The sequence below is a fragment of the Ceratotherium simum genome, chromosome 22 (assembly GCF_057802395.1).
Source record: "Ceratotherium simum simum isolate JZ-2026a chromosome 22, ASM5780239v1, whole genome shotgun sequence".
NCBI lineage: Eukaryota > Metazoa > Chordata > Mammalia > Perissodactyla > Rhinocerotidae > Ceratotherium > Ceratotherium simum.
The window spans coordinates 25,852,008-25,873,679 of NC_141921.1; the positions used below are offsets into that span (position 1 = coordinate 25,852,008).

General features: G+C 51.4%; 3 protein-coding genes across 4 annotated transcripts in view; 1 reads left to right on the plus strand and 2 right to left on the minus strand.

Moving 5' to 3' along the window:
- LCK (LCK proto-oncogene, Src family tyrosine kinase) lies at positions 1-18,537 on the minus strand. Its single transcript, XM_004425894.3, has 13 exons — positions 18,430-18,537; positions 8,637-8,746; positions 8,251-8,332; positions 7,968-8,058; positions 7,625-7,723; positions 7,378-7,481; positions 7,056-7,205; positions 6,608-6,760; positions 6,285-6,464; positions 4,110-4,186; positions 3,865-4,018; positions 3,650-3,781; positions 1-649 (listed from the first exon to the last, which is right to left on the minus strand). Exons 2-13 carry the CDS (start codon positions 8,739-8,741, stop codon positions 447-449), a joined length of 1,530 nt encoding a protein of 509 aa, XP_004425951.1. The 5' UTR covers positions 8,742-8,746; positions 18,430-18,537; the 3' UTR covers positions 1-446.
- Positions 15,582-21,672, plus strand: part of LOC101399553 (myotubularin-related protein 9-like) — a 14,981-nt gene continuing 8,890 nt past the window's right edge. Inside the window, exon 1 of one of the 2 annotated variants that reach the window (XM_087446377.1) lies at positions 15,582-15,642. In XM_087446377.1, coding sequence (XP_087302503.1) covers positions 15,584-15,642 — 59 coding nt within the window. In that variant the 5' untranslated portion in view covers positions 15,582-15,583. The remainder of the gene's footprint in view (positions 15,643-21,672) is intronic. The other variant, XM_014784106.2, reaches the window with a different exon arrangement.
- Positions 20,612-21,672, minus strand: part of FAM167B (family with sequence similarity 167 member B) — a 3,462-nt gene continuing 2,401 nt past the window's right edge. The window contains exon 2 of the mRNA XM_004425893.3: positions 20,612-21,081. Coding sequence (XP_004425950.1) covers positions 20,851-21,081 — 231 coding nt within the window. The 3' untranslated portion in view covers positions 20,612-20,850. The remainder of the gene's footprint in view (positions 21,082-21,672) is intronic.

Sequence of the window (21,672 nt, forward strand, 5' to 3'; positions counted from 1 at the left end):
TTCATCAACAAACAGACATTTATTGAGCTCCTGATGTGTGCCAAGCACCAAGGAGGAGCACATAGAGGTATTAGATAAAGTCCTGGCCCTCAAGGAGCTTCTTGATGACCAGGGGAAAGGAAAAGGGGGCGAGCAGAAGCTGGTGTCAATCACAGGCCTCGCTCCTCTCTCTGGTGGTCTCCGGAAGTGGGAGGGTCCAGAAAGGGACAAGTGTCCAAGACATATATGCACAGGGCACACATGTACAAGACACATGTGCAGAGCCCACACAACTACAGAACCCGTGTATAAGACACGAGAAGTGCGTGTGTCATGCATGGGCGGGATTCACGTGGTGCAGAGTCCGTACGTTCATAGGCCACATGGGTATGACACAAGAACTGTTATCTCCCAGAGCTGGGTTGGCTAGATGGGGGAGGGCTCCAGGCCCCAGCCAGCTAGGCCTCTCAGGGCTGGGGCTGGTACTGGCCCTCTGTGGCTGTGAAGAAGTCCTCCAGCACGCTGCGCAGGTAGTCAAAGGTGGGCCGGTCCTCTGGGCGCTCCTTCCAGCACAGCATCATGAGTTGGTACAGCTCATCTGGACAGTTGTCAGGTCGCACCATGCGGTAACCTCGTTCCAGGTTCTGAATCACCTCAGGATTGGTCATCCCTAGAGGTTAATGGGAGAAACAACATCAAGGCTCCAGACTTTATAATTTTTTTCCCCCCAAAGCCCCAGTAGACAGTTGCATGTCATAGTTGCACAGCCTTCTAGTTGCTGTATGTGGGACGCGGCCTCAGCATGGCCGGAGAAGCGATGTGTCGGTGCGCGCCTGGGATCCGAACCCGGGTCGCCAACAGTGTAGCGCACGCACTTAACTGCTAAGCCATGGAGCCGGCCCAAGGCTCCAGACTTTGGAAGCCCACAGACAGGGAAGATGTTCAGAATATTTAACAACTGCATGGTGTGAGCACCAATCCAAAAGGATCTTGGTCTTCGTCAATGGTAAGGCCATACCAGCAGTCCCTGCTAAATGTCAGCAGTTCCACTTGGAGTGTCTGCTATGGCTTGAACACTCAACGACACACATATGTTGGCTGTGAAATCTTGGGTGAGCCACCTTACCTCTTTGAGCCTCAGTTTCCTCATCTGGAAAATGGAATCAATAGTAGCTCCTACCTCATAGAGTTGTTATGAGGATTGAATGAGAGAGTGTGTATAAAACACCGAGTATAGTGCCTGGAGAAGAGATGCTACATAAAGAGTATCTGTGATTATTATTATTTGGTGGGGAAAGATGGGGTGGTCAGGGCCCAGGGCAGGATGGAAGCTCACAGCCAGGACAATGGTGAGGCTTCTCCAGCTTTGGGAAGAAACATATGAGATGCTACATCAGGAAGCCAGATGGACCCTGGGCCCCAGCAAAGCACACCCGACATGGGGCAGAGAAGGTTCACCAGGCCCCTCCACGACCCAGAGGAAATAATCTTTGGGCCAGTTCCCACCCTTTGTGATGGGTCCCTTGGGAGGCTCCTAGGACGTGGACCCCCAAGAGGAGCTGCTCTGGAGAACTGCGTGGTCATGGCAGAAACATCACTTCCTGTTTCTAAATGACCCATGTGGCCTCTGGTTTCTCCTTCGGTCTCCTGAGAAGAGACTGTGGCAGGCAGTCTCCAAAGACTAAACTCTTATAGGGTCCTAACAAAATGGAAGTTTTGCTTCTACAAAGCTTGGGACCTGACCCTGGTCCATAGAGACCCCACTTCCCCAGGCCGCCCCCAGGAGGTTTCTAGCTATGGGCCCCTCACATTTCAAAATCAGGACACTGAAGGACACAGGCTGGGGAACTAAACACCTGTGGTTAGAGTCCACGGTGCAAACCCATAGGCTACACCCAGCCTAAATATAAACCACAGACCTGCTTTGGTTTGGCCCCTGTTGTGTTTTTAAACAATTTGAATCAATCACCAATATTTGAAAATGGGCAAATTCTCCTAAAACTTCAAGCCTTGGCTTCTCTTGAAAAAACAAAAGTTCTGCTTTTTGGGCCCCCACGTCTTAATAGCAACCAACTGCTGGAGCAGATGCAAGTTCACCCAGGTCCGCCTTACTCCCCCTTGTCTCCCTGAGCCTGAAGCCGTGTGTCAGTTGCCATTTATCATCATTCTTTCACTGCCTGTTTTCTTCTAATAGAGAAATTCTCTAAGGGAGCAGTGAGGGCCCTTGGTAGGACGACTTGGAGTGTGGTTCTAGCCCCACCGCTGCCCCTGGACTCTGTGAGGGGGCAAGTTCAGGGCAGGGAACTCCTTCAGACTCTCACCTGCTTCTAAGGTGCCTTTACCTTCCCAGGAGCAAAGTTCTGTGCGCAGTGCTCTGGGGATGCGGGAAGCTTCTGCAAATCCGGCTACTGTGCTCCATGACCTCCCTACCCTGTCTTTGTGTTCCGTTTCCTTTTCCCAGAGTTTCCTAGCAGGTTCCTTTCAAAAAATTCCATCCCTGCCTTGGCTGTATTCAGGGATAAAGAACTTTGTCCAGGAGGTAGAAGGAGGGGTGGAAGAGGGTGGGAATTCGTTGTTTGCATGTCTCTTTCACTCTTTAGATGGAAAGCTTCAGAGGGAAAGGAAGTCAATGTTTAGTGAGCACAAGCTCTTTCACAAATAGTCTTGTTTTTTATATTAGAAAACTAAGGCTCTGGGCCGGCCCTGTGGCTTGGTGGTTAAGTGCGCGCGCTGCGATGCTGGTGGCCCGGGTTCGGATCCCGGGTGCGCATCGAGGCACCACTTCTCCGTTCATCCTGAGGCCGAGTCCCATGTACAGCAACTAGAAGGATGTGCAGCTACGACACACAACTATCCACTGGGGCTTTGGGGGGAAAAATAAAATAAATAAAATCTTTAAAAAAAAAAAAAAAAAAACTAAGGCTCGGAGAGGTGAAGTCACCTGCCCAAAGTGATGATTAATAAGAAAACCTGAGGGGCTGGCCCGGTGGCGTAGTGGTTATGTTCGCACACTCCGCTCCAGCAGCCAGGGGTTCGCAGATTCGGATCCCAGGTGCGGACCTACGCACCGCTTATCAAGCCGTGCTGTGGCGGCGTGCCACATATAGGGTGGAGGAGGATGCGCACAGATGTTAGCCCGGGGCCAGTCTTCCTCAGCAAGGGGAGGAGGATTAGCAACAGATGTTAGCTCAGGACTAGTCTTCCTCACCAAAAAAATAAAAATAAATAAATAAATAAATAATAATAAAACCTGACACTCTTGAGTGCTTAGTAAGGGCCAGGTACTGTTCTAACCTCACATTTTACTGATAGGGCGAGAAGGAGTGATCTGATCAAAACCAAAAAGAATGTTAGCATCAGTGGCAGATCTGGTAATAAAAGGCATGCCTCTTGCCTCCCAGGCTAGATCTTCTACCTACACTAGCCTGCCTGTGTTAGAACTGAAGAAAAGAGCTGGGATTATTGAAGGGAGAGAGAGCCAGCGACAGAGATGGAAGCCAGCCCTGGGAGATGTGGCACATGATTGGGGATGTTGGAGTCCCACCCCCAAGAGAATGGAGGAGAAGCAGCTAGGAAGTTTCAGATTCTGAGCCTGGGAAGAAGTGAGTGGAAAGACGTGAATTTGCTGCCCTTCCCCACCACCCTTTCAGTTCCTGCCCTTGGTCCTGACCTGGGTAAGGGATGCGGCCATGGGTGACAATCTCCGTCAGCAGAATCCCGAAAGACCATACGTCCGACTTGATGGTGAATGTCCCATAGTTAATGGCTTCTGGTGCTGTCCACTTAATGGGAAACTTGGCCCCTGGAGGGAGGCAGAGCGAGATCACCTGGGTCTGCTTAGCCCGACCCTGCAGGCTCCAGACTTCCCCTATATCCCATACCTACCCTCCCTGGCTGTGTACTCGTTGTCCTCAATGAGGCGTGCTAGGCCAAAGTCTGCGATCTTGCAGCTCAGGGTGTCAGATACCAGGATGTTGGCGGCCCTCAGGTCACGATGGATATAATTCCGCTCTTCAATGAATGCCATGCCCTCTGCAATCTGCAGGCCAGGTACAGGTCACCAGTCCTGGGCCAGACATCCATACCCCACTGGCCTGTGCCCATGCCCAGCCCCTCCCCAGTCTCCTTACTTGGGCTGCCATGTCCAAGAGTTTGTTGATGGTCAGCTTGATGCCTGTGGAGGTCTTGAGAAAATCCACCAGGCTCCCTGTGGGCAGAAGCAAGAGTTGCTGACCCAAGTTGCCCCGGGGCGAAGCTCCCAGACTCTTCTCTAACTAGGGGTCTAGAAGCAGTGTCTGACATACGGAATGGAAGAGTAAGAGCTGAAAATGGAGGAGTGTGTGTTCAGAGTGCCCAGGATATATGAAGGTCTTTTCCCAGGGAGTAGGATGGGGCATGCTTGGAGGGGTCTGTAAACTTCTTGTCACCAATGGGTTGAGCTCAAACTCCTCAGCCAGGCATGCAAAGCGTTGCATGGTCCACATATGTAGTTTCTTTTTTTTTTTTAATTTTATTTATTTAGTTTTTCCCCCAAAGCCCCAGTAGATAGTTGCATGTCATAGCTGCACATCCTTCTAGTTGCTGTATATGGGACACGGCCACAGCATGGCTGGAGAAGCTGTGCGTCGGTGCGCGCCCGGGATCTGAACCTGGGCCGCCAGCAGCGGAGCGTGCGTACTTAACCGCTAAGCCACAGGGCTGGCCCAACATATGTAGTTTCTTATCTCCCTCCACTCCTGCCTCTTTCACTCCACCCTCCCCAGACAATTTTGAGATTTTTCACATAACCACTGGACTTTCACCCAAAGTCTCCTTGTCCCATCTCTGCCTCCTAAAAACTCGACTTTCCTTTTGGACCGGCCCTGTGGCTTGGCGGTTAAGTGCGCGCCCTCCACTGCTGGCGGCCTGGGTTCGGATCCCGGGCGCACACCGACGCACCGCTTCTCCGGCCATGCTGAGGCCATGTCCCACATACAGCAACTAGAAGGATGTGCAGCTGTGACATGCAACTATCTACGGGGGCTTTGGGGGAAAAAATTAAATAAATAAAAATTATAAAAAAAAAAAGAATAGAAAACTCTACTTTCCTTTCATGGTTCAGCTAGACTATTCGTCTAGGAAGCCTCTCTAGATCCTACCAGCATAATAAATTGTATCATCATCTACATTCCCCATGGTATGCTGGAACTTTCCTATGGCACAAATTCTGGTTTTCCTAGTGCACATAACTAAAATGAGGTTTCCCTCATAGCAGGAACCTTGTTTCGTCCATCCATGTTCCCAGTGCCCAGCCCAAAGTAAGCAGCAATAAATATGTGCTGAGAGGCCAGCCCAGCGGCGTAGTGGTTAAGTGCGTGTACTCCACTTCGGCGGCCCGAGAGATCACAGGTTCGGATCCCGGGTGCACACTAATGCACCACTTGTCAAGCCATGCTGGGGTGGCGTCCCATATAAAAAAAGTAGAGGAAGATGGGCACGGATGTTAGCCCAGCGCCAATCTTCCTTGGCAAAAAGAGGAGGACTGGCATCGGCTGTTAGCTCAGGGCTGATCTTCCTCATTAAAAAAAAAAAAAAAATGTGTGCGGAATGTATTTAATGGAGTATGGAAAGAGATGCCTGGGGGCCTGAGGGACCACCTCTCTGGTAGCAGAGAGTGACTAGGGGAAGACCAGGGATGGGAGTTGCTGGAATGGAGCTTGTGACTGATAGCACTTTAAACAAGAATTTAAAACCTTATGTGAGGGCCGGCCCTGTGGCTTAGCGGTTGAGTGCTCGCGCTCCACTGCTGGCGGCCCGGGTTAGGATCCGGGCGCGCACTGACACACCACTTCTCCGGCCACACTGAGGCCGAGTCCCACATACAGCAACTAGAAGGATGTGCAGCTATGACATACAACTATCTACTGGGGCTTTTGGGGGAAAAAAATAAATAAATAAAAATTAAAAAAAAAAAAACCTTATGTGAAGATGACAGCAACCTGAGTATCCCCGTATGAGTGCTGAATTAGTTACCAAAGATAAAGGCCTCACCCAGATGCAGTAAATATGTGGACATATACTGCCATTCCTCCAACATGTCCACGAGGTTGATAATCAATCCTAACACTCACTTCCAATGAGCCTCAAAATCTTTCTCAACACAGATCTCCAAGCAACTACCAATTGAAGTTGGCCCACATGATAAAACCCATTTGCCATTTCCAGAATCCATTCACCAGTCAACAGCTTTTTTCCCTTCCTGAAAAAGGGACAGATCTTATATTCCCAAGAATCAGAGCCAGATAACAACAACAAACGGCCCCCACCATTCTCCATGTATTCCGTGATGATGTAGATGGGTTCCTGGGTGACCACCGCGTAGAGCCGGACCAGCCGCTGGTGTTGCAGCTGCTTCATGAGGTTGGCCTCGGCCAGGAAGGCGTCGGGGGACATGCTGCCCTGCTTCAGGCTCTTCACTGCTACCTTCGTGTGCCCGTTGTAGTACCCTGGGGCAAGGAGAGGTTGGGGGAGTACTCAGAGCCCGTGTCCCCAGAGCCAGGCAGCTGCCCTGAAACAGGGCGCTGTTGCGGGGCTCTCAGCGGACGCCTCCCCTCCCCACTTCCCCGAAGTCCTGGAGGGCCTCACTTACCCATCCACACCTCCCCGAACTGGCCAGCCCCCAGCCGCTCCACCAGCTTCAGCGTCTCCCTGGGAACCTCCCACTCGTCTTCCCACCACGGCTTCTGGGGCTTCTGGGTCTGGCAGGGGCGGCTCAACCGCGTGCACAGCCCATCCGAAGCATCTGCGAGGACAAGGCAGAGGAGTAGGGCTGTCAGTATGGCGATACTCCAGTGCCCCCACCCAGTCCCCGCCTCGCCAAGTCCCGATCTAGGGGAAACGGACTGGCAGGGGAGGTGTTGGGCTGTCACCCGCCACCTGGGGCTATAGGGTACCACACTTCGCCCACTGCGGGGAATGAAGGAGCATACTGAGAGATGGGTGGAGGGTACCCCTGAGAGGGACTTGGGGGAGGCAGGCTGATAGGGCACGGGTGAAGGAGCCTCAGGCGCACGTCCAGGGGCTCCTGCCAGGCTCACTGGTGTAATGGCGGACCAGCTCATGCAGGCCGGGAAAAGTGATGCGGGGGGAGATGTAGAAGCCGCCTTTGTCCAGGTTACGGATCTTGTAATGTTTCACCACCTCTCCCTGGTTCTGGTCGAAGTCCCGGACGGACAGCGAAAACGATCCTGAACGAAAGAACGGGTGAACGAACGCAAAAGAGGCGTGGGGGGGGGGCGGGTGGGCCTCCCGCGAGTCACGCCTCGGCCACCGCGCCCCTCCGGTTGAGCTCACCCGGCCCGCACCTCCGGGCTGCCCGCGGCCCCGCCCACCGCCCACCGGGCCCGCCCAGCCCCTCACCCGCGGTGCTCTCGCTCTCCCGGATCAGGAAGGAGCCGTGCGTGTTCCCGGGCGCCAGGAGCTGCCGTTCCGCGTCCTTGCGGCTCAGGTTCTTGAAGAACCAGCTGCGCAAGGCAGAAGCGAAGGCTGTCGACTGTGGGTCCCTTCTTCCTCCATCACCCTCAAGCACTCACCACCACCCCTAGGGGCTCTGCTCCGGAGTCCCTAGATTTGCTCCCATCCATCCCCACGACAAGTCCCCACTCACGGTTCGGGCTCCAGGCTGTTCGCTTTGGCCACGAAGTTGAAGGGGATGAAACCTTCCTGGCCCGTGGTCAGGGACTGTGCCTTCCACCATTCGCCGCTCCTGCGCGACAGCGGCAGTCAGCGCAGTCTGCCCAGCCTTGGACTCAGCTGGAAACCCTCCCTCAGAGCTCCCAGTTACGCCATGCCACCCCACCCTCCAGCTCAGCCCTCGAGCCTTCCACTTTGTCTCAAGGGCGCCCACTGCAAGCCAGCCAGGGGCCGCAGGAGGGCAGCGATACCCGGGATCCCCACTCCCTCACATACTCCCGCGGGGCAAGGATGGGTGGGGTGGAGGGGACACTCACTGCTCCAGGATACGGAGTTGTTCGCCCTTCTCGAAGCCCAGGTCTCCATCGTGGGAGGGCTCATAGCTGTGCAGGGCGATAACCAGGTTGTCTGTAAAGACAGGGGGCATCAGGGAGAAGCGGCCTGGACTCGGCTGGGAGCATGGTGTTCAGAAGTTACCGGGCAGCGGACAAGACTGAGGGCAAGAGGCAGGATAGGGTAGAGGGGAGGTGGGGAGGAGATGGAGGCCGACAGCTGAAGATCTGCAGGCCTTATCTTCCCAACCCTGCTGGTTGAGGTCACCTTGCAGAGGGGAGGCTGGGGGGTTGGAGCCCTCGTAGGTTACCAGTGGATCTCGGACCTCAGAGCCATTCCGCATAGGTAGCTGTGGAGTAGAGGATGAGAGCGAGGTCAGAGAACAGCAGCTCAGTCAGACCCTGGCTCCCCTCCCCACCACCCTGCTCTCCTTCACTTCTCCATCCTAGCTGGGTCTTTTCCCTGAATTCACCAACTACTTGCTGTGTGGCCTTAGGAGAGTCCCTTCCCTCTCAGAGCCTCTTTTCCTTTCTGTATTTTAGGAATGAGAGCCGCTTTATTATTCCCAGGACCTTTTGTGGTGGTCCATTTATTTCTTCTAGGTTGTGCGCTCCACCCAACTCCCTCACCAAGCCCCTTGTCTTGCCTCTTACCATGGCCTTGCCATCCAGTGGGACTATGGGGTAATGGCAGTTCTCACACACATCGATGTTTTCCATCCAGTCATCTTCAGGGTTTGAGCTGCAGCTACAGCCCATGGTCCCTGGGGAAATGGAGAGGGGGTTGAAGGGGGTCCCCCAGGATCTACTCCCCCAACATCAGACATGCTAGGGCCTAGCCCTGGGAATTTCCAGAAGTACCAAAGATTGTCAGCCCCCCACCCCCCATTCACCAGCCACAGAAAAGCTGAAATGGTAACTCCCGGCTGATGCTCCCTCTGAGCCCCCAGGCCACAAAAGTCACACACGGCCCAGGCTAAGCCCCTAGGCCCCGCCCTCCCACCTGGGGTGGGCAAACCGCCACAAGCACCTTTGTTAGTCTAGTTGCCCACTTCCTGCCTCTCCCCGCTCCCTCTCTCCCTGCCCATCCCCCATGTTGGGGGACTACCTATGAGAGATCACACAAACTTCCCCAAGCCTTGGGGGAGACCTAGGTTTTGATCCTCCCCTACCAGAGAGGTGTGTGCGCCCCACATCCTAATTACAATTCCCCTCTTCCTTATTCAGCCAAGGAAGCTGAATAAGAGACTCTTGCTCCCAAAGGTCAGCCATCAGGCCTCTGCCCCCCCACCCCCTTACACAAAGTCTCCTTCGGAAAGTTCTTTCTGCTTCTCCCCAGCAGAAAACCCTTAGGCGGCCCTATTGGCCATAACTTTTTCATTTGTTTGCCTGCTTCAGCAGTGGAAACTTTTTGTCAGATGAAATCAAGCAGAACCCCGTAGATAAGCAGGTAAAACAGGACCTGTTCCTCCTGAAGCAGAATGGGGGCCTCGCTCTGAAGCCCCTAGGAGCCCCCAAGGCACCTCCTTCCCCAGAGCTGCTCCTCAGAACTGCTTGGAAAGCACTAGTCCTCAGATAAAATTTAATTTACCATGCATTCAAGATCCTTTAATATCAAGATCAAATCCACCACCTCAGTCTGTTCTACTACACACACACACACACACACACACACACACACACACAAGCACCCCAACCCGCACTCTCACACAGCCCTCTTTCTGAGCTACTCTCGCCTTTCCCAAACACCTCACGCTATTTTCTTACTCCTTGCCTTTGCACATGAGGTTCTCTTGCCTTGGAGTGCTCTCTTTTGTGCACCTCTTGAACTCCAACTCAGCCTTCAAGGCTCAGCTCAAATATCATCTACTCCGTGAAGCCTTCCCAATGCTCTTTGCTCCTTCAACATTCTTCTCAGACCACAACCATCAACTTAGGCCCTGAGTGCCATGATCAGGCTGATTTATATGTCAGTCCCATTGCTGCTCCCACGCCCTTGATGAGATGAGGGCTTCATCAAGAACAGAAACTATGCTTTATGTGCCTGAATGCCCTGGCACCCAGAACTAGTGGGCGTTAATAATTGTTGACTGGTGGGTGGAGGGTTAAGGCACAGATTCTCCCGTCTGCAAAGTCTTAGAAACCACCAAGTCTAACCTCTGATTTTAGACGAGCAAACCAAGGCCCAGAGAGGCCTGCTGAAACTCACACAACCTCTTTGGGGCAGAGCACAGCTAGAGCTGCTAATCCATGGTGGGACCAAGCGGAAGTGGGGAGCAGTGGAGGTTTTTTGGTTAGTAAGACTTAAGGGTATATGTCAATTATACCTCAATTTAAAGAAATAAAAGACTCAAGGACAGGCCCCAGAGTCAAAGTTCAAATCTTGGTTTTGACATTTACTGTGTGACTTTGCTGAAATCATTCTTCCTAAGCCTTACTTCTCCTTTTCTGTCAAATGGGAATCATCATCCTTTTCCCATAAGCTTACATAAATGTTAGCTTAGTTTGGAGCTTAGAAAGACTTCCACCAGTGCCCATTCTGCACGATCAACCGCTGCTCTGGAGGGTGGGAGAATGGAACTGGTAAATAATCCTCTTTGCTTTAGGCTCATGTTTCTTAAACTGAGATACTCATAACCTCTCATGGGTACCAGAAGTCATGGGTGTGCATCTTCCCAGAGCGTGAGTGTTACCTGACCTTATTCACATAGTCAAACAAGCATAGATCTATTATGGGGGTAAATGCAAAATGTACATGGAATTGTAAGCCAAATCGAGAGACTTTCAAGGAAAAGGGTACACACTCACTCTTCTCCCTACTCTTAGGAGTCCTGGAGGGTGGGCGGGAGACATTAGAGAAATCCTGATTGGCCAGAGTCCACCCATCTGTGGCTGCAAATGGCTTTTTGACTGCTAATTTTATTATGGCTAGGAACTGATTAGCAGCAAAAGCCTCCAGAAAAGGACTGATAACCCGGAACCAGCCTGGGACGAGCTGGGCTATCTAGTAAGGTCATGGGCATCCTGTAGTTTGCGATATTCAAACAGGCCTTGGAAAACCACAAGTTGGTTATATTGTAGAGAGAACACAAACATCATATGTAGTGTGGACTTAGATCAGGAAGGTCCCTTCCAGGCTTGACATTCTTGGAGGCTTCAGAAAAGGGTAAGAGAAAGATGAGAAAAGTTTGAGAAAGGGGGATGAACTGGGGTACAGCAGTGAGGCAGTGAGGAGAGGCCAGTAGATTCATTTTTTTTTTTTTTGTGAGGAAGATCGGCCCTGAGCTAACATCCATGCTAATCCTCCTCTTTTTGCTGAGGAAGACTGGCTCTGAGCTAACATCTATTGCCAATCCTGCTCCTTTTTTTTTTCCCCCAAAGCCCCAGTAGATAATTGTATGTCATAGCTGCACATCCTTCTAGTTGCTGTATGTGGGACGCGGCCTCAGCATGGCCGGAGAAGCGGTGCATCGGTGCGCACCCGGGATCCGAACCCGGGCCACCAGTAGTGGAGCGCGCACTTAACCGCTAAGCCACGGGGCCAGCCCAAGGAGAGGCCAGTAGAAAGGGCAGAAGGAATCTAGGCTGGAGACCATAGGGCTGGAAGCTGGTACCTGATCCAGGCTGGGGGGAAGGAAAATGAACCACACTTGGGCTAGGGTAGAGTGTAGGGTAGGAGAGCATACAGGCAAGACCTATATCCTGAACTGAATTTGGGCCTATCAGAGAGGACCTGACATCCCTAAAGACTGGGGCCAGGAGTGAGAGAAAGTCAAGGTGTGTTCATTAAGCTAAAAGGAACTCTGTAACTCTGCTGGGTATCTGACCCCTAGTGTTTCTTCTGTGGCTTGTTTTGTGCTTCTGGAGTCCTCTAACTGCAGGTAGTACATCCTGTCCTCTACGAAAGTGTAAGCTTTGGAGTGTAGGGCCTGGCAGCAATCATAACACCCCAGGATCTGGCAATGCCAGAGATTATTTTGGTGAGTGGCTTCCAGCCACTGGGAGCTACATGCTCTTAGGAGGCCCCAGGATAGTGTTGGAGGCCTGCAGGTTATTCCAATATTTCAAAAATCTGAAGGGAAATTGTACTATGATTTGTTTCTTAGTTTGACAAATTGTATTATTGTTTCTTCAATGCATACTTAGTTAAGTCTCTAATTAAAATTTGAACTTGAAAACAAGAAAATTAGTACCTAAACGAGGTAGTTTAGTGGGCAAAAACTTCAAAATCATGAGCTCCATGAGGGCGTGGTACAACAGGGGAAGGGCAAAGGAGTCCTTGGGAGGGAAGAGTTTAGAAGCACTGATATAATTTACTAGCCTTGTTTTAAAGATGAAGAGGCTGGAGGATCAGAGAGGTTAAGTGATTCTCCCAATAGCACATGAGGGCTCTTGGCTGAGGTGAAACTCAGATCAGGCCCCTACGTTTTTTATCAAGGTCCTCTCCTCTCCTCTTCACAACGAGGGAAGTCTGAAGGGGGTGGGATATCCTGAGAGATCATGGAGAAAACAGGGTAGGGAGGGAGGTCTGACAGAGTGCGGTCCACTCTCCATCCAAAATCTGATCATCGTGCTGTTAACAAAGGCTTTTCTCTCCAAGGCAATTCTCCTTTTACCTAGAATGCATGTTTCTGAGTGTACATCGACCTGACTGGTGAATGCAAGTCTGTGCAGATGGAGGCCAGTGAGCATCGTGCTTACTTGTGCACACCCGTGGGCGTGTATGAGTCCGAGTGTGCAGATGGATGTATAACAGAATGTGGGCATTTATAGTTAGTGCCTGTCCCTATGTAATTGTGAGGTCATATATGCATATATCTAGTTATACAAAATGTGGGTCCCATCCTTCTGGTCTTAGTTTGACAAAGATTGCTGGGTAGCCAAAACGATCTAATCAGGTTAATAAATGAGGTCAGTAAAAATAAAATCAAAATTAAAGCTTACTATAAATTTCTCATTGTCTGAAAGAGAGAAGAAGAAGAAGAAACAAAACAGATCTAGGGAATCCCCAGGGCTCTCAAAACCAGCAATGAGGGCAAATTCTGGGATGAATGAAACAGTACATTCTCTTCTCCCAACTCAGGAATTCAAAGTCAATAGCAGGAATTTTGTAGGTTCTAGACCTCCTCTGACTAGGGTCTGTAATGTTCTTGGTCAAACTCAAAGCTGCCCATGGTCCACGGAGCACTTTGTGCCAATTATAAAGGGGCACCTCTCGCTGTGGTTTCAAACTTGGAGAGTGGAATGAGGGCTAGATTTCAGTCCCCACACTTCCTGTCCCTCAGCACAGTGCTCAACACACACAGTGGCCCTGCTCACACAGTATAGAATTGATCAAAAATCCCGGGCTGCATGAAGCTCCTAGACTAGATTTTCTAAACTCAGGGCTGTTTAGAAATCATATCACGATGAGTTCTGATTCTTGCCAACTTCACTTTTATCAACTCCATAGATATGATCTTGCCGGGCTAGGCCTAGAATGTGTTTTGTCTTCTTAAAAAAAAGGAAAAGAACAGAAAAAGGAAACACTTTTCCTCCTCTTACCTGTAAACCTATTCATTTATGGAACATTCTGTCCAAAATGTGTGCCAGCTTCTTGCCTGGGTTTCTCAGGCTAATGCTCTAGGTCAAGAGCAGGCAGGCTATTCCACAGCAGACCATTGTACTCTGGGCCACCTTGTGGCAAAAGCTGTCAGGAATAATTTAAAACATTTTCTTGGCCTTTTTCTTTGGCCAAGATTTGGTTATTGGCAAAGTTGCATATGTTCAGTGAAGAGCCTTAGCTATGGATGGCCAGACAGAACCTCCATCATGACACTCAAGAATTCGAAGTGGTAGGTATGGTAAATAACTTCTAGTGGGTAAAACAGGGATGTGTCCTGAGTTCCCTCCTTTTTCATGTGTTCCTTTTTGATATAATACCACTTTTGAATGAACTCAGTTCACAGAGTTCACAAAAACGGAGAACAAAAAGATGTCTTCTCTTATATGCAAACAAGATGGATTTATTCTCACAGGCTGAGAGTGGCTTGAACATAGAACTGATTCTGCTGGTTAATTGTTGCCAGACACAAGGGCTATAGAGCAATTATTCTAAAGCTGGTGTTTTGGGGAGAGGCCTTCCAACTAGTAACTTGTGTGTACCTAGTAATCCCTTTTAGTGAGTCCCCTCCCTCCTATACCTCTGTGTGCATTTTGTGTCATGGAGGTTTTAACAGGATGGAGCCTTACTTATAGCTTGGCATCCTTGCTGCTTTATTAAAGTTTCTGGGAGTCTGTAGGTTGTGTGGAGGCTCAGCTCACCATGTCTGTGTCATAGTGACCCAAGTTCAATCTCGAGGCCTCCCAGTCACTCACTGGCAGAGGGCCTTTGGGCAGCTTACTAAACCTCTCTGAGCCTCCCTCAGTTCCTTCATCTTCAAAAGGGCAATAAAAATAGCACCCTCCTCTAGGGCTGTTGTGAGCATTATATGTAATATATAGATGATCCCATATAACAAAGTGCTTAACATGGTGTTTGGTACATAGCAAAGACTAAATAAATGAGAACAATACTTATTCGAGGCTAGCGTGGGGATTTCATTACCCCAGCCTTAAACATTTTCTAGACTAAAATTATCAGTCATTTTCATTCTCCTTCGTGATTTTTGGCATTTCCACGGACCACCTGTTTACCTTTAATATATTTACCTAAAATGGAAACTTCACTACCATAAATGGAAAACCAGTATCACCAGCCATAAATAGAAATCAGTATACATTGAAATAAACACATAATACATAAATTCACATTTGTAAACGTCCATTCATTACCCCCTAAAATCACTCACCCTCGTCAATGGCACACAGGCCATATTTTGGGAAATGCTGCACTACGAGACAGAACTTTGGGCTTAGGCCTCTGTTGGTGAGTTAGAGGAGGCACAATTTTCTTAATGGGCCAGCTTATCGGCAAAAATTTAAGGAGTACATCTTATGTGCCAGGGTCTGATCTAGTGCTGGAGAAACAGAGGTAAACAGACAAAGAGATTCCCGTCCACTTGGCCCTGCCCCCTGTGACAGAGGTGGGTACCCCTCTGGCAGGTCACTCCATTTTCCAGGAGGCCATAAGGAAGGCCTGTCTTCAGCTCACTGATCGGTAATGTCTGTGACTCCCAACAACACTGATGACACAAAACAGCAACTCTTGCCAGGAAGTTGCATCTCATAATCACCACTATTACCCATCTACCAAGTTAATGATATTTAGCCAAAACGATTAAAAAGATGAGGTAGATCTCCACGTATTTACATGGAAACATGTCCCAGATATAACACGGCAAACAAGTTACAGAATAGAACGTAGAGTGCAAGCCTATTTGCATTTAAATATGTATGTATTTTAAGCCAGGCTCTGTGCTAAGCCTTTATTTGCATGATTTCATGTAATTCTCATAATAATCCTATGAAGTAAGTGCTATTATTATCTCCATTTTACAGATGCAAAAGCTGAGGCCCACACGGGGTAAAGTGATTTGTCTGAGGCCTCATAACAAATAAGTGATGGAGTGGCGAGTTGAACCTTGGTCTACCTGCCTCCAGAGACTAGGCTATTGCCCGCTATGCTTTGCAGCAGCCACACATGGGAGAATCTGGAAGGAAGCACACCAAATTGTTTATGGTGAGCATATCCCGGAAGTGAGATTGGAGGGATCTGCATTTCTTGTATTTCTTTACAGGCCTCTGTGCTGTCTGAACTTTTAAAAACCGCCATGTGCTAATATCGTAATTGAAAAACAAAAAACAACAAAACCACCACCAACGCAAAAACTCTGCCAAGAGACACAATCATTTGAGGATGCTCAACTGCACAGCTCGCCCTTCCACTCCTCTCCTTGTCTCAAGAGGTGTAGGCATAGAATAGGTGATACGGGAAAAAAAGATTTTGCGACCAAGGAAGTTGGTGAAACACTGGGTCAGACAAAATCCATCAGGCTCCTTCTCTGGGGGCACTTTCAGGACTTCGACAAGCTAACGTTGACTGTGAAGTTAATACGGGACACTTTGTAGCTGAGGCCATGCTAATTTGGCCCCAGAACCCTTGTCTTTCCCCATGTCTCATGGAACTAGTGTTTTTTAGAACAAGCGTTGGAAATGCAGCTCCAGATACTTTAAAACCAACCCTGAAGTTGGTTGTCAGAGGCCACATCCCTGGATGGTGTCTTGGTCCCGCCTGCCCTCATCCCACCCACACACCCAGCTCTCCTTAGCATTGCTTTCACTGAATTGAGCTTGGCCTCAAAGCCATGAGCTTGTGGGTGTGTGTATGGATTTGTAGGATCCAGTGTGTGTCGTATGTGTAGGTCCGACTTCTGCCTCTGAGCCTACATGCACATGTACACTTTCCAGTGATGACGTGAATGGTGTTTGGGCCGGGGAGGGTGTGTGTGTGTGTGTGTGAAGCTGTGTGTGGGACCCTCCTCTACGGTAGACCCTGTGGCTCAGCCTAGAATTCTCACACCCGCTATACACAGGAAATAAGCTCATTCGCAAAGCCACACCACAAGTGTGAGGGAATGTGTGGTTTGCTGTCCTGCCAAGGTGCTGAGTGGGAGTAATTTCGGGTGTGGACAGCTGTCCCTTTGGTGCACCATTTGCAGGAGGAGGGAGAGCCTAACCTCTGTTAAGCTCCTGCTATGTGTCAGGTACTCTCCAGGGCACATCATAGTCATTATTTTGTCTTTGATTCCCCACAAGCACTCTGTAAGGGAGGGATTTATTATTGCAGCTTTACAGATAAGTAAACTGGAGTTCGGAGAGGTGAAGCCACTCATTCAAGGAAATGGCGGAACCGGGATTGTAGCTGGGTCTGCCTGAGTCTGAAATGCACGTTCTTTGCACTACATCATCCTCATTGGCTCTCTCACATTGGGTCTTGCTCCAAGGTGTCTGCCCTTGTGGTACCCAACGAGCAGAACCCAGGAACAGTGACCTTAGCCTCATGTCCTAGGTGCTCTCCAAAATGGGTCTTTGTCCTTCTCAGAACTGCCTTGACTCTTCCAGGAAGCCTTCCGGATCGCCTAAGGGAAGCTTTCTCCTGTCCTCTGAGCCCTCAGCCCATTCTCTTGCCCCATCACTTGGCCCCTTTTCCGTGGAGAAGAACCTCCATCCCTGAGCCCCGAGGGTGAGGGACCCCATCTGAGTCATCTATGAGCACAGCGTGGGTGAGAGAGACTGCCCCGCCCATCCAGGGTGTGGATGAGTCCCCCTGAAGTGCAGGCAGAGCCAGCATGTTTTCCCAGCTCCCACAAAAGGCTGCAGGCCTTGTAGTTGGGGACGGGAGAAAGGCTGGGGCATGCTGACTAGGCGGAAATTGTGTGTCAAGAAAAACTCCAAAGGCGGAAGGTTGAGGCAGAGGAAACCTGGAAATTCTTGCTCAGGTGGGGACTCCCCCTGTAAACTGAAGGCTCAGAGTTAGAAAGTAAGGAGTGGGCAGGTAGCTGACTATGCCTTGCTGGGCCTCCACCTTCCTGGAGTTTGAAGCACGAATCAGCAGGACCAATTGGCTCTACACATGCGGTGGCAGTGTGTGTGGGCCTGCAGCGGGAGGGAGCAAGGGGAGAGGGGAGGACATCCTATGGCACTTGGCAGGGGCAGGAATGGCAACTTTCCAGATGGAAGTTCAGATGTTCCTTGCCCAGGGCCAACTGCACCTCCATCGGGGATAAAAATAGCTCTTCCTCTCCCCTTCTCCCATCATTCTCTCTCCCTCCAACTTCCCAGTGCCCGGGCAGATGCTTCCGCCCATGAGGCTCCATCCCAGATGCTAAATATACCCTCACATATCCATCCGCTCCCAACCGGACACTCCTCCGTCTCTCAAGCAGCACAGGTCACTGAGGCTAAATCACTTCTCACGTGTCCATCTGGATGCTCTGGGTGACTCCTCTTTCTCTCAGGAGGTTCTTGTCACCTGGGGCACCTGGGTATGCCCCAGAAACCAGAAGGATTCTTGGGTCCCCTAACTCAAGCCTATCGCCCTGCTCCATGGGGGGGTCACAGCCTGGCACCACTCTGCCGCTGCCCTGCTGAGAGACTGTGGGAAGGTAGTGCCTTGTCCTCTCTGGGCCTCAGGAGGCTCATCCATTGTGGGGTAAGGGACTGGACTTGGGGATTTCTAGAGGCCTTTTTACTACCTGACACTCCGTGTGCCAGATCTTCAAGAAAAATGCTCCCAGTGAGGTGGGGGCTGATGGTAGGCAGTGTGGCAAGAGCCAACAACCATGAAGGAAAGAGGTGATTCAGCTGTCTGCATGCCTCCCCCGGACCTTCAGAAAGGTTTTGCTGTCCCCCCTCAGCTTGAAGGGCTGCTGGATACACAGGGAGCCTGGCCCCATGCCCAGCAGCAGCCCTCTGCTATCAGACCCCCCACTACAGCCCCTGGACCCCTGTTCCCAGTACTCCTTACCTGCCCAGCCCAGGAGCCCTCTGGCCCCATTCACATGGTCCTTCTGGCCTAGCCTGGCTGCCCAGACACAGTTTCAGCTCCCCTCGCCGTCGTAGCCACCGCCTGTCTCCCCGCGCCCACGTCCCACCCTGACTTCCTGCCTCCTCCTGAGGGCTCCTCAGCCAACCGGGCCCCAGCCGCCCAACCACAAGCCTCCAGCACCCTAAGCTTCCTGCCGCCATAGCCCCCCGCTCCTCAGCTCCTGGGGGTCCCCTACATCTCCAGCCCAGGCTCTACTCACCCTGAGGTTGGCACTTGGAGGATATTTGATGGAACTTCCCTCCTGCTCCCCAGGGTGCACCTCAGCAAGAGATTCAAGGGCAGCCTTTAAACCCCACTGAGCAAGGGGCAAAGCAGACATGCTCAGCTTTCAGTGAAAGGCAAGTAGCGCTGCTGCCACAGTCTGACAGCTGAGTGACCCTTTCATTACAGTCTGAGGGCAAAGCTAACATCACTTCAGAGTCAGAGGAGAGGACACTATGCCTGTTAAATAGTTGGAGAGCAGAACCCCCACATAACAGTCAGATGTCAGGCTAACACAACTGCTACAGTCGGCAGTGCAGGACAATAGCCACGGCATCTCAGGGCACAGGACAATACCTTTTTTTTTGGTGAGGAAGAGTAGCCCTGAGCTAACATCTGTTGCCAATCCTCCTCTTTCTGCTGAGGAAGATTGGCCCTAGGCTAACATCTCTGCCCATCTTTCTCTGCTTTATATGCGGGACACCTGCCACAGCATGGCTTGATAAGTGGTAAGTAGGTCTGCGCCCGGGATCCAAACCTGTGAACCCCGGGCCGCCGAAGCAGAGAACACAAACTTAACCGTTACGCCACCGGGCCAGCCCCAATAGCTTTTTTATTATAGTCAGAGGGTAGGCTAACACCACTCTTACAGACAGAATGCCGGACAACAGGCTGTTTAGGGAATCAGGCAGGACAACCCCATGTCTTTAAGAAGGCAGAGTAACAGCCTCTGCTGTAGGCTGAGGGCAGGACAACACCCACTAATTATGATTGTAGAGTAGGGCAACACTTCTAATTCAGGTGGAGGCAAGGCCACAGCCCCCGTTAGAGGCGCAGGGCCTGGCACCATCTCCTGCAACAGGTAGAAGACAGAACAAACACGCCTGCCCAGGCCCCCAGGTACAGGTAGCTGACTGGCAGGACTTTCTGTTGTAGGCAGGAGGCAGGAAACTTGTCACAAGGGCTAGCAGGCCAAGAGTCTCCCTTTCCCCCGGGGCCAGGCTAAAGGTGGCACCCATCATAGGCTGAAAGCCAGGTCACTAGTGTTATGAGGAACTCCAGGTGGCCTCTATCAGGCCCAAGAGCTGGGCCTTGACCTCACCTAGAGGAAAGTATAAATGCGTCACCACCCCTGAGCCTACATGAGTGAGCGGGTTGGGGGAGGGGAGCCCACAGAGCATTGTTGGGGTTTGTGAGGTCGAAGCTGATGCTGTGTGCACCTCAGCTGCAAAGGGAAGGGGGAGACAGGAAATGGGTGGGGGGAAGAGGAAGCCTGAGTTGGAAAGTCAGACAAAGAGGGTAACACAGAAACAAAGGCTGAGAGATGCAAAGTAAAAAAAAAACCCTACAGAGTGACGCAGAGCACAGAGTCCAGGCTGCAGGCCCCAGCCGCCCTTGCTGTGAACCTAAGCACTTCACAGTCCATCTCTGGGCCTCAGTACAACAGTAATAATACCGCTGGTGATAGCAACAATAAGCAATAGACAGTTCATCTTTATTGAGTGCTTATTGTGCATTGTCCCACTTAAGACATATTCAACTTCTTGTAGAGTGAGAATTAGCATTTCCATTTTAGAGGTAAAGAAACAGATTCAGGGGTTAAGGAACCTCTTCAAGGTCTGACATAAATAAAGCGTGGAGCTGGCTTTGAACCCATTCATCTGCCCATTTACCTAAGTCACCTTCCCTGGGGGTGATTTAGGATTTTAAGTTCTTTCCCAGTTCTGACCTTGATAAGATAGAGAGAGAGCTGGAGCTGTGGGGGAGACGGAGATCCATCAGTCCGTCTCCATCCCTAGCCCCAGCTTTCTCTCCTGCAGTGGAATCCCTGGTCCCAGCAACAAACGACATACAGCGACCTTGGGCTTGAATAAATGACTGCAGAGACCTTGGTGGGAAGCAGAAAGGGCGTTTATTGAGGAGCCTGGGGTGTATGAGCTCCTCCCCTTCCTCCCGCACACCCCCAGCTGGGGCAGCAGTGGGGACAGGATGCTAGCACTTTACGCTCCCAGAGAGCTGAGTGGCCCCCAACCCCCACCGCTGCCAGGTGCTGGCGCCTCTGGGGCACCCCTCCCTTCTCCCTTCCCGGGTGGGCTGGGGAAGGGGCGGCGGGTGCCCCAGGAAGTACGCGGGTGCCCCTCAGCAGAGGGTGAAGCGCCGCGCGCTGATGTTCATGCGCGTGAGGCCCAGGTGCCGCAGCGGCGGGGCCAAGGCCAGGCCAGCCCCCGGCTCCAGCTCCAGCTCCAGCTCGGCCTCGTCCAGTAGCTCCTGGTGCAGGTGACAGGCTTGGTCCACCTTCAGCCGGTGCAGCTGGGCCCGCAGCCGCAGCAGCTGCCCCGCCAGCTGCCGGTCCTGAGCTTGCATCTCCCGCTGCGGCCGAGAGGGGGCGTGAGCCTGCCGGACCCGCCCTCAGCGGCTCAGCGCCATTCTTCCCTTCCTGTCAACACCCTGGGTCTTTGCACTGGCTGTGTCCTCCCCACCCTCACCTCAGCTTGATCTCTCGCTCTCTCTCAGATCTTGCGCCACACTGGTGGTTCTAAAACCGGGCTAAGGAGCCATTATTAAACAAATACAGGTGCCTGGGGCCCCATCCCAGATCAACCAAGCAGAATCTCCCATCTGGAGCCTCCACCTCTTTATATTTGCACATAGCGGGTTGAGCCACTTATTCAACACTCGCCTCCTCAGATTCTGCCTACAGCGTGGTCAGTGCCTCCTTTTGAACTTTATTTTGTACTTTTGGGATATAGCAATTCCCAGAGTAGGAGAGGCCATGCCCTCCCCACCTGTAACTGGTGACCACCAAGGGCAGGGCTCTGTCCCCTGAGCCACAGGAGCAGAAGGTCAGTAGATTGGATGGAATCCTTCTTCAGCAAGGCTCCCTGAATGAAACACTGGACAAGTCTATCCCTGGCTCCTCAGCCTCAAGACAGGGCCACAGGTGTGGCCGGTTGCTGGAGG

Excerpts from the sequence above, each read along its gene's own strand:
- LCK (XM_004425894.3), bottom strand. The coding sequence starts at position 8,741 with ATGGGCTGTAGCTGCAGCTCAAACCCTGAAGATGACTGGATGGAAAAC. Across the intron at positions 8,333-8,636 it reads CACTGGATGGCAAGGCCATG|CTACCTATGCGGAATGGCTC; the intron begins GTAAGAGGCAAG and ends TCTACTCCACAG. Across the intron at positions 4,187-6,284 it reads CACGGAATACATGGAGAATG|GGAGCCTGGTGGATTTTCTC; the intron begins GTGGGGGCCGTT and ends TTCTGCCCACAG.